This window comes from Lipomyces chichibuensis, assembly GCF_038497645.1.
Source record: "Lipomyces chichibuensis strain CBS 12929 unplaced genomic scaffold V1513scaffold_10, whole genome shotgun sequence".
NCBI lineage: Eukaryota > Fungi > Ascomycota > Lipomycetes > Lipomycetales > Lipomycetaceae > Lipomyces > Lipomyces chichibuensis.
The window spans coordinates 264,462-275,861 of NW_027117462.1; the positions used below are offsets into that span (position 1 = coordinate 264,462).

Below are 11,400 nucleotides of genomic sequence, written 5' to 3' on the forward strand. Positions count from 1 at the left end.
AAGTATTTATAATGCCTGTACTGTATTCGATATTAAATAACTTACCATTCGATCAGCATGTCTTATGTACAAATGCCTGAAACCCCCAATGCTATTGAAAATGTCAGCTAAATTATACTACTACACGATTCAACATTCAGAACTCACATCAACGCCAATTGTTAAGCACATGACAATCACTCCAACAACTACGCTCGTACTACCATACCTCCATGCATGGCTCCCTATTCTCATGTCAGGACAACTGAATGCGACAAGTCAATAGCAATTGTAGAAGCTCACTTTGCAAAGTCTGCAACTCCAATGCAAATGTGGATACTGTAGTCAAACACCCGCAGTATCCGTCCATCATCCCCTGTAAGACCTGGCAACCGACCGTGCCATCAACCCGTTGTTGTATGATCGCAAATATTCCAATAAGCACTGTCCCCAGAATATTTGCTGTGAAGGTGCCCAGTGGAAAAGACGGCCGTAACGGATTCATATATCGCGATAAAGTCCACCGCGTCAATGTTCCCAGTGGGCCAAACGTCAACGCAAACAACACCTTTCCGCGCCATTGGGAGATAAATATCGCCATGAGAACTGCACCAATCCAGCATCCTGGGCCTAAGACCACCGCGAGTAGTCTAAGAAACGGGATTGTGCGTCTACCAGTAACCATCTGAAATCCATACTTTGCTTTCACCGGTGATAATCCGTTTAGTTTCTCTCTATCAATAAATGCGGACGAAAAACGATTCGCAATTTTACTCCATAGGCTCTGGGTGAATAAACCAATGTGAGCACCTGTTCTTATTCCCGCTACTGACAAACAAAGCGTCACGATGATTGCATCCAATAACCCGAGCACGCTATACCCGCGGGGCCGCTCATGATACGGGTTCGTGTTCGCTAACGCAAGAAATGTTGCCTCCATCCAAGATGAAAACGTGGTGAATGATCCGCAGAAGCCGGTCGACAATCCAACAAAAATTTGAAGATTTACACTATCTTGTCCTTCAGCCATGCACTGCGACACTATCAAAGGGGTAGAAAATGTCATACCTATCATTGACTCTGAAGAAATTCTTCGATTCAGCCAAGAATCCCATGATAACACATCCAGCAAATTGCACCCACACCAGAGCGTCGACTGAATTTCCGGGATAAGATTCCAATGCAATAAGTCCTAATCTCGCAAGAACACCCAATATAGTGAAAAATATAAGCCACAAAACCACTTCAGCTATATCGTATTTGTCAGAGTAATACCAAGACTTGGTGGGCGACGGTGGCAATTGTGATGATGTACTAGACTCGGCTTCTTTCTGCCCTCGTTGCTCTAACGCGCCTCGCGCACTTGTTTGGGACAGCCGACGTTCCAACGTCCCAGGCTTGTCGTCCGGTCCCAGTTCTATTGGCGATTCGACTTCATTGATTCCATAAGTGAATGAACGTGATGCTGTCGATCTCGTTCCACCCAAATTTGAATCCCCCGCGTACTCTCCCTCGAGGGATCGCCTGTGAGTCCCATCATCAATGTGGATATTTGTAAATTCGTCAGCTATACTGTCAGATGCAAGTGCTTCCGTGATGCCCCGAGTAGCTGACTCCCTTGACCGGCGAATTTCCGCCATTCTTTTCGCCGTATTCACTCTCGAAGACACCGTGGGCGTATATTGTTAAATAGTTATAGTGTGTCAGCATATAGTAAAAATACATGAAAAGGAGTGCAAATGATCGGAGTTCTCGTCGTCGCTGCTACCAACCATGCATACATGAAATCTCCGGTGGAGTGCACTGGAGTGGTTCAGGCATAGTTGTGCGGCAAGTACGTTGTTGCGACCTCATCTCGCCATCCATAACCTTTAGTTGAGCCGAGTGACGTCATTAGCCGGAGAGCAATCCAAAGATACCAACCAGTCCACTAACGTTAGTAGTCACAACTATAGTACTGCATAATTATATCTCCATCATCTTGTCATTTTATTTTTTGCTATCCGCAATTTATCCGAAACTGGGTCGTTTGACTTCGTACCTTGCGGTCAGTCCTAACTTGTACAGCAACCTACTCTACTTGAGCAGAAACAGTCTTTACTGGGGCTCATAGAACTTTTAAATATCTGCAACGACATGTAGTGACCTGCCAGATGTCTGCGTTTGGCGACTTTGGACAAGTAGCTAATTTGATCGCCGGAGATTGAGGAGTTCGTGAGTTGGTGAGGCAGAGAATTCTTTGCTTACCAGAGCTGTATTATTGCGTGCTTTAGTTCTATTCCATCTGGAGGAGAGCTCTTCAGAATGGCGAGGTCTAGGTCCATGATATTAGTTGAGATTTTAGGAGCACATGGCAGTCTAGAGCTGGAAGTGGAAGGCTATTTAACACTCGCCGAGGACTAAATGTAATCAAACGAGCTCCTTTCCACCCAGCTTGAATATTCTGAGGTGTGAGATCTTTCTCTCGAATGCGCTGAAAGTGTTAAGCCTAATCAGCCCGTTTGATTCGCTGTATACCAGCTAGAGTATACTGGTCGACCTCTTGGGCATGATATTTCTTTAATGGTCCATACACTTCAACATCACGTGGTGAAGTAAATGCGTGAGCATGTAGAATTAATGGAATATGAAGTTGCGTACCCGAGACCGGACCATTGAGTCCCTGGATAAGGATGACGTGGTTGTTGCTGACGAAGACTTTAAAGACGGTGGAATTGCGCTATATCGTTTTATCGGAAACCACTTCGCCCGCAGCACAATATTCGCTCATATTCTACTATTAAAATAGGGTTCATTTTACTGCAAAACTCAATTAGTTTCCACTTGTATTAGACGGCCATCAAACCCCCGACTTTCAACTTACGAACAAAATGCCGAGATTTGGTGGTTCCATCCTGCATGCCATCTGACAAAGCCTGTTGGCAAGGAGACAAGCCTCAGCGCGCAGCTACCAGCCCCGAAAAGCGAATAGCTGTGCTCGCATATGTATAGATCTCCTAAAGAGAATCTATACGAGAATCTATAGAAAGGAACATCCATTTGGACAATGGCGTAGGGAAATCAGTGTGAAAACAAAGAATCCCGGAGGTAAAACCTAACAAGCACTGTTCCTTGTGAGCCTGTACAAGTTCACCTCTTGACGCTTGTCGACAAGGCGTCGATGGGACCGATAGTGGACCAAGTGGCTTGGTTCTTCCGTCTTGGGCTACGCCGGTTGCAGGCGAGTAGTCGGTTCGCAACTTTGCAAAATATCCCTAACCCGAAGAAGTCACGCACTTTGGAGCTGCACGTGTCATGTTTACAGCTACAACAATAATTGCCTTCTCAGTACTCAAGTACCAATCGTTGAGGCGGCGTCGAAAGTATTTCAAGAATCACCTTGCTATTGTTTAAATTATTTAATGCGATATATTTCTTGAATTGTTCTAAAATCGTCTTCAATCATCACTCACAATCTATCAAGCCGGCATACAAACAACATCAAAGTCTAATTAACCACGACTCCGCCTAGTTCCTTCGCCATCCCAGCAAAAACCTTCTTGACTGAGTTCCAACTTTCTTCAGGGTCAAGGCCATCCATCTTTGGCAGACTGTCCTCCAAAATACTCTCAGTCTTCACACAGGCATACGGCGGATTGACCAACCTCATCCTCAAGCTTCCGCCCAATATACCAGCTAATTGCACAGCAGCTCTGTCCCCACCGCGGCTAGAATACGATACAATGCCGGCCGGCTTGTCGAACCACTCCTTCTTGAGGTAATCGACCGCATTCTTAATCGCGGCAGGAAACGACCCGTTGTAAATGGGCGTGACGAATAGAAACGCAGAGGCACAGAGTATTGTCGAACTCCATTCCAGTGTACCAGGTTGCTTGTATATCCCCGTCATCGGGATGCGTGGCTCGAGACTGTGCAGCGGGAGGTCGTAGTCCATTATATCGATTATTTTGAACTCGAGGGATGGGAACGTTGCCTCGGCTTTCGCATGGATCCACTTGGCAACAGCTGGGCCGACACGATTTACGCGGGTGCTGCTGATTATGATGTAGACAAGCGGGCGGACAGCCATTTATTTCAATTTATTAATCGGAAAGCGATACATAAGTACCGCGATATATAAGTATCAGTAGGAGAGTATCCTGAACCCTGCTTATCTATCAGATTATCAAAGCCCATATCTCTTCCGAGCCGCAATTATAAATTCTTTGTCATCCATCGGGAAATCCTTCGGGTTTCCGTTAGGGTAGGGGTATAGGCCTTCATGGGGCCCGCGACATACAGCGCTGTGATTATGGCGTAGCTATACATGACATTAGCGAACCATGCAGCCCTAAACCTGAAATAGTGGAATTCGTGCTCTTCCATCCCTGGAACTACACTTAAATGCATTTTGGGTGACTTTCTCGTATATTTTTTTGGCAGCACCTGACTCACAAATCAGATCTGGCCATTCATTACGCGCGCCAGCAATGCCTCGGTTTACATTACTGTATGAGGTTTCAACTCCATTCGTGACAAAATTGGTAACGACTTCCGATTGGACGCGATGTGCAATGTAAATGCAGCAATTGTGGCTCACAACATAAGGAAATTCGCCTGTAAAATTGGGCAACTTCTGTAAATCTGGGATAACAAACAGGTCGCAGTAAGTAATCTGTGTTAAATCGGGATGGCACATATGAGGCGAACAGTGGAAATATCTCGTGAGAAGCATTGGGTATTACGACGAAGCTTTAGCGAGTCATTTCCATGCCACAGGAATATTGTAAATTAACAAATTATTAGTGCACAAACCAATGCCTATGAACTACCTCTATATACACCGTTCCGTGCGTCAATCTACCACAGCGTCGGACACACATTCCATTGCCCTCGTTTCCTAGACTCCCAATATCCGTTTTCACCTTGAATAGGCACCCAAACACCGTCCTCAATCTTTGTGAACCAAGCGCTACTCACCCCTTCAGCCACAATTTTCCCTTGCTTTCGCTTTTCTCGCTGCAACTCTTCTAGCTTTTTCTTCAGTTCTTCGGCTTCCTCAATTCTACCTTCTTCCAAGCACCGCTGATCGGGACGAAGACGACTGTCTGTAGGCGCCAATTTGCCGTTCTCGATATCGGTGACCTGATTCAACGAAGCACAGAAACTGGGCATTCCGTACCGCAATCGTGGTTCAGGCAGCAGTGAACTGGCTACCCATATTCGCTTATTATCCGGCGTACGTACTAGCTCTGCAGTCCACTTTCCTTGGAGTCCAATTCCGAGCTCTTTATTCTGCGATCCAAAGATCTTCACAGAAACTTCCTCAGTGCGCTGTCCTGAGAAGATAGACTTGGATTTAAATTCCACGACAGCTTTGTGTCCAGATGACGCGATAATCGTAACTTGTCCCGCTGGCTCAACGTATTTCTCACCAGCAATAACATTGCGCAAGTAAGTCGTCGGCATCACGTAACTATACGTAGTCGTCTCACCGTCAGGCGACTCAACGCTGATCGTGATCGGTCCGTCACTGATGATTTCCGCACTTTTGCCCCAAAACTTTTGCGCTGGCTGTGGACAGTATGAGTATGTCCAATTTTCGGATTCAGCGTACGTCGCCATGATTGGCGGTCGATGTGATATCTTTTCCGCGAGGAATCGAAAATTGAGATCTTCGCGCACTAGCTCGAAAGTCTCATTCAGGAGAGGGTTGAATGGTTTTCGCAGCGCACGATCCTTTGATCGTGTATTTGACAAACATGAAATGGCAAATGCCGCGATATACAGGATCTGATCTCCGGTTTCGACAGGTGCATTGGCAGCGGAGTCGAGCAGAGTGCAGTATTCCATTGTTTCTGCGTAGCGTTGCAAAAGTGAGAGAGGCTCGTTCGCAGTGACCGGCATCGCGATTGTGGATAAATCTTTTCCAACATTCTTTCGAACGAATTGGATTAAACTTGGCGGTAACACTGAATTTGGTGCAATCGTGGTGCGCCGGGTGACTGCTTCTGATATTGGAAGCGGAAATAAATCGCGCGTGATGGTTCTTTTTGGGGTAAGTGGCGTGAGCACTATCGAAGATGAACCGGATGAGAGACGACGTAGTGATGAGCTGGATCGTCCTTCGTCGTCGTCGTCATCGGAAACTACCACAATATCTTCCACAATGTCGTCATTATCCGGTAAGATGAGAATAGCCGGATCCTCTTCGGCATCAAAGAATTCTGAGTCCGAATATACAGACGCGCCATCCAGTGATACATTTGTACTCAGTGGCTGAAGTGGTGAGTTGAACGACCTTTGTCGCGATACTTTGAGCAACCGCGAATAATCTCCCGTTACTTGTTCCAGCACTCGTTGCAACTCTTCGATAGTTTCCACATGAGCTTTGGATGTCCCTAGTACAGGCGAGGCAGCACCTCCAACCGGGTTCAGCCTCAACGTAGCATTGACATTATCGCGCAATTTCCTGCGCCAGAAGGAATGTCGACGAGAACTGACAGTGGATGAAGCAGATGACGACGACCCAGACTGCGGAGCGCCGGCAGATGCAGCTACAGGCGTCGTCGTCCCTGTACTCGCTGTAGATGTAGCGGAACTGGTCGCCATACCCGTCGATGTCGGAATGTTCGAAGACATTTGCTCCACCATAGCATCAAGGCCAAAATATCCTATACCACTTCCTCTTCCAGAATCGTCCGGATTTAAGTAATGCGAACCATCAGCTAATTTCCTGCACAACAGCAATGCCTCATTCAGTTTCTCGCTAATGATCTCCATTCGGCTCAAATCTTTGTCTGTTAGGGGAATGGTCGTTGGTGAAAGAGCAGATGGAGACAAAGGCTGAGCTAGTTGGCGCGCAGGCTCATTGGCAAGGACCAGCGTTCGTGCCCTTTCAAGTGCGTTCTTCCAACTTTCAAAATCAGTTATCGAGGTCGCTCTAAGATTCCAGATCTCTGCTCCCGAATCGATAAATATTTCTCTGCTCTGTGGTTTGACAGAAACAGCCGCGATTGCGAGTGGGATTGAACCACGCAACAAGGACGATGAGACATCGTGGTAATATGACAGCATGCCGGCATCACTGTCGAGCGCAAAGTACCTTTTCGCATAGCCTTGTAGCTTCTTTCTTCGCTTCTTCAACAGAATACCACTATGATATCGGCCATCCACTCCAGGTGCTGGTACTGAGCCTGTTTTGACCGCGCCCGACGCGTCATCATCAAGGTGCCCAGTAGATTCTTTGTCTGGCAGCGGAGGTTGCTGAACTCCGGGGACAGTACTTTTCCTTCTCCTCCTATTTATAGGTGGAAGAGTTACTGTCGTTGCACTTCGTCCCGCAAGTAAATCAGCATCCTTGACTAAGAGGATTGACTGTGCAAATTGAACTGTTTTGGACAGGGTCTTGGAAAACGTATTGTCGAAGACGAACGCGAACATCCCGCCCGATCCTGACGCAACTATATATGACCCTTTTAAGATAACATTTGCATGACATTTTCCTAGCCAGTATACAGGTTGAAGGCCAGAATGCACTAGTCGCTCGTCAAGTGAAGTTGCTGAGACGGAGGTCGAGCTCATGGTTGAGCCAGCCCCTGCCGTTGGCGGCACAATAGTCGCGACCGACGAAGACCGCAAACGACCTAACTGCGCGGACTGAGGCTGCGAAGAGCGAGAGCTAGTATCGTTTGAACCCGGTGGCCGTCTGAATATGCCAAAATTGCTAGAAAAGAGATTAATCGATACATTCGGTTTCATCTAAAATTGAGTTCTTACATCGATTTCTTGTTCGGTTTCAGTTGCCATTGTATTGAACAATTGTCAGGCACCAAAATCCACTTTATTAAGAATGCTTTTGAATGAACCTCGAGGGTTTCCATTGCGAGCGTGAATTCCCGTAGTTCGGAGGGGGCACTTAGAGATGAAGGATACTCGAGGTCGTGTCTTCTAAGGGATGCATTGGAAGTATGCACAGTCGCAGAGCAAGAAGTTGCAGCCGCAACCGCTGTGTAGGGCATATAATTACAGAGTTTGAGGAGTAAGTGTTTGACTCTTTGCTCCCAATATAATAGTTTTCGTATTAAATATAGCGTATTCAATTAAGCTGGGGGAATAATTGCGTTCGACAACTTTCTGATCCTCCCAGAATATTTCTAGGCTAGTGCCGCCACAGGCACGAACGTGCGTTCTCCTGATGCTTGTATTCGCAATCGAACCGCAAGTAATAATTTTCAAATGCTTTGCACATTTGTAGTAGTTCCAGAATAATAAGGTTTCACAAATTCCGCAATACGATGGATTGTCATTTTACATGTCACAAAATCAATCTCCAGTACTATACAAATTGTCCCTGTTGACATTATTACCGGTGGTAGTATGTGAAGCCGAAACCTCTGCTCTATAACCTTTCGGATTAGGTGCAATACCGCCAATACATTGTATAAACAGTGCCCCGAGCAGCATTAGTCGTCGTGTTTTTTCTATTATTATTCACTGTTCGGTCCTCATTACCTCCGACAAAAATCGCAGATGGCCTGCGGGATATTGGCATTTAGGTTAAGGAGACCGCTTTAACTTTCAATCGGGTGGCGTATTCGAGTACAAACTAATAATAATGTCAAGAGCTCGCAACCATCGGCATCCGGAATCCGCAATTTTAATCTTTGTAGTAGATCGATTGTATGGTCTTCCGACTTCCGTTTACTACCCAATAGCTAATAAAAAGGTTAACTCAAAATACAAATTAGGTAAACGAGGTGACGCTGAAAATAGATATTTAGACCCCGTCCCTGTCCGGCCGGGTAAATAATAAAGGCAACACTCCAGCCTCAGCAGGTACCGATCGACACGTTCGTCCACAAATAACAGACTGCATTTTACAGGAATTATTATTCGCACTTTCTCCGGCGCATTCTCCGTAGCAGTTACTTTCTACATAATCAAACAATTTGTGGATCAGTTTCAGTTTCTCTACTGTCTGTTGCCCGCTCTCAATTGAACACATATCACAATGATCCAAATCGAGCGCCATACGTATAGGTACGCAGAAGCGATCCACTGATGGTGCTTCATTCTAACGGAGCACAGGGTGCTGAATCAGGATTTCACCATTGATCGTCGTTTTCAGGTCACAAAAGAGCTGGGTCAAGGTGCTTATGGTATCGTTTGCGCGGCTCGTTACACGGAATCCAACCAAGCAGTTGGCGTCGCGATCAAAAAAGTGACCAACATTTTTTCAAAGAAAATCTTAGCGAAGAGAGCTCTACGAGAATTGAAATTGCTCACGCATTTCCGGGGCCACAAAAACGTAAGTGGGCCGTCTATTGGTCGTACTTTATTGCTGGACTCGTTCATCAACGGTTGATAGATTACGTGCTTATATGACATGGATATCGTCGACACAAACAATTTTAATGAGATCTACCTCTACGAAGAGCTAATGGAATGTGACATGCATCAAATCATCCGTTCACAACAGCCTCTGACAGATTCGCACTACCAGTCGTTTATTTACCAGATTTTATGCGGCTTAAAATATATCCACTCTGCAAATGTCCTTCATCGAGACCTGAAGCCTGGTAATCTGTTGGTGAATGCGGACTGCGAGCTAAAAATTTGCGACTTTGGTCTTGCTAGAGGTTTTTCGGCTGATCCTGCCGAAAACGCTGGGTTCCTGACGGAATATGTCGCAACTCGGTGGTATCGGGCACCAGAGATAATGCTATCGTTCCAGAGTTATACGAAAGCCAGTAGGTTTAGATGGTCGATCAGGTAGCTGTGAATTAACTAACAGTGTGTTATAGTTGACGTGTGGTCTGTCGGCTGTATCCTGGCCGAGCTCTTAGGAGGCAAGCCTTTCTTCAAGGGTCACGACTATGTTGACCAGCTAAACCAGATTTTACGTTACTTGGGAACGCCATCCTGTGAGACTTTGTCCCGTATCGGCTCTCAGAGGGCACAGGAGTACGTTCGGAGCCTGCCATATATGCCTCCGGTGCCGTTCTCGAAATTATTTCCGACAGCGAACCCACAAGCTTTAGATCTGCTATCAAGGATGCTTGCGTTTGATCCTGCTGAGAGAATAACTGTCCAGCAGGCGTTGGAGCACCCGTACTTATCGGTTTGGCATGATCCGGCTGACGAGCCAGAATGTCCAACTACATTTGACTTCTCTTTCGAGGCCGTCGATTCGGTCGATGACATGCGGGAAATGATCACGCAAGAAGTTATGGACTTTCGCAAGATAGTACGACAGCCAGTTGAGATGCAAAAGCAGTTGCTCGGAGGGCAGGGCCGTGCCGGCCCACAACAGCAGCAAGCGGCGCAGGAGAAAGTTGGCATTCCAGAGGAGATGGACACAACTGAAGATGTTCCCAAGCCAAGCGAGATGGGGTCTGTTGCGGTCGGCCAAGCTGCTGCTGATGGAAGCTTAGAAAGGGACCTGGAGTTTGGGTTGGATGGAATCGCGCATTAGGTGTTAGAACCGTCGATACCGCGTTGTTTCAGTGAGAAAAGTCGGGGTCTATATCATATATTTTGATGCTGGAGTCTGGTAGCGGCATGGTGATTGTAGTCGAGGGAGTCCTTATAAGATACAGGTATGAACGATTTCGGCCAGGTGTAAATTTTTTTGTTATGACAATATAATTTTTTGTTGCAGATGTTTATGTAGCTTAATCTAAAATTTAAGATATGATACAAGTCTATGTTACATGTTTTCTCCGATATGTCACAATTACCGAAAAACGCCAGCTTCGTAGTTTACCAGGTCAGCAAGACTATGCTTTTGAGGTAACTCCGTCAATTGTCGATCGAGTTTATCAAGTGCCGATACTATGCTCTCTTCGGTCGCAAATTTTGAGTATAGTAGGCAGTTCATGTCTTCCAATGCAGCGGCGACTTCGGCCTGGTGGCCGTGCATCAGAACTGGATTTGGGACAACAATTAGCCGCGGCTTCGGCGAAGGGGATCGCAGCGTGTCTAGAATTGTACCTGTTCCTAAAATTGCTCAGTTAAAGTATATCCAATGTATACCAGCAAGAAGGACCCAAGGCCTACCAGCATGCGAAATTACCAGCCGGCTACTCCGAATCTCGCTGGCCATGTCTTCCGTTATTCCGAAGCCTGTAACATTGATCCCCGTGTTCTGAAGTACAGTAAAACAATTCTCAACACAATTTTCGTACGCTATGCGCGAAGTGGGAGTACTCCCATATTGAATCCGAAGATCTGTGACGGCCAGCGCTGAGAGCTTCTTGAGGACACGTTGCGTGAAGATGAGCTCGATGAGGGCGTCGAATGGGTACGTTGCGCCTGTTGTCACTAGTACTTTGTACGTCATTGAGAACGATGTCTAGTGGTTAGTATTGATATGATGATACTACATGTACGGTGCCGGTGAACATATCCTTGGCCAAATAATGCCTAATGGTTCAAATT

The 11,400-nt window shown here is 46.3% G+C and overlaps 6 protein-coding genes across 6 annotated transcripts; 1 reads left to right on the plus strand and 5 right to left on the minus strand.

Annotated features, from left to right (window-relative positions):
- Positions 1–52: 52 nt before the first annotated feature.
- V1513DRAFT_430892 (CrcB-like protein-domain-containing protein) lies at positions 53–1,619 on the minus strand (the record flags this gene model as incomplete). The annotated part of the gene is made up of 4 exons (XM_066896360.1): positions 53–91; positions 148–224; positions 283–989; positions 1,048–1,619. 4 exons carry the CDS (start codon positions 1,617–1,619, stop codon positions 53–55), a joined length of 1,395 nt encoding a protein of 464 aa, XP_066754353.1.
- A 1,680-nt stretch (positions 1,620–3,299) lies between these two features.
- Positions 3,300–4,175, minus strand: V1513DRAFT_24900 (flavoprotein-like protein). Its single transcript, XM_066894467.1, has one exon. The coding sequence runs from the start codon at positions 4,046–4,048 to the stop codon at positions 3,467–3,469; it is 582 nt and encodes a 193-aa protein (XP_066754354.1). The 5' UTR covers positions 4,049–4,175; the 3' UTR covers positions 3,300–3,466.
- A 643-nt stretch (positions 4,176–4,818) lies between these two features.
- Positions 4,819–5,865, minus strand: V1513DRAFT_457940 (Oxysterol-binding protein; the record flags this gene model as incomplete). Its single annotated transcript, XM_066899657.1, has 1 exon — positions 4,819–5,865. One exon carries the CDS (start codon positions 5,863–5,865, stop codon positions 4,819–4,821), a length of 1,047 nt encoding a protein of 348 aa, XP_066754355.1.
- A 738-nt stretch (positions 5,866–6,603) lies between these two features.
- V1513DRAFT_358917 (Pleckstrin homology domain-containing protein) lies at positions 6,604–7,841 on the minus strand (the record flags this gene model as incomplete). The annotated part of the gene is made up of 2 exons (XM_066894726.1): positions 6,604–7,684; positions 7,738–7,841. Coding segments are annotated over 2 exons (1,185 nt in total), but the record flags the coding sequence as incomplete, so codon positions are not given.
- Positions 7,842–8,635: 794 nt separating this feature from the next.
- On the plus strand, positions 8,636–10,663 carry V1513DRAFT_442421 (kinase-like domain-containing protein). Its single transcript, XM_066897663.1, has 5 exons — positions 8,636–8,686; positions 8,742–9,000; positions 9,049–9,268; positions 9,329–9,710; positions 9,765–10,663. Exons 2-5 carry the CDS (start codon positions 8,972–8,974, stop codon positions 10,433–10,435), a joined length of 1,302 nt encoding a protein of 433 aa, XP_066754357.1. The 5' UTR covers positions 8,636–8,686; positions 8,742–8,971; the 3' UTR covers positions 10,436–10,663.
- Positions 10,566–11,398, minus strand: V1513DRAFT_24958 (glycosyl transferase). Its single transcript, XM_066894471.1, has 2 exons — positions 11,020–11,398; positions 10,566–10,959 (listed from the first exon to the last, which is right to left on the minus strand). Exons 1-2 carry the CDS (start codon positions 11,300–11,302, stop codon positions 10,697–10,699), a joined length of 546 nt encoding a protein of 181 aa, XP_066754358.1. The 5' UTR covers positions 11,303–11,398; the 3' UTR covers positions 10,566–10,696.
- Between the last annotated feature and the right edge of the window lie 2 nt (positions 11,399–11,400).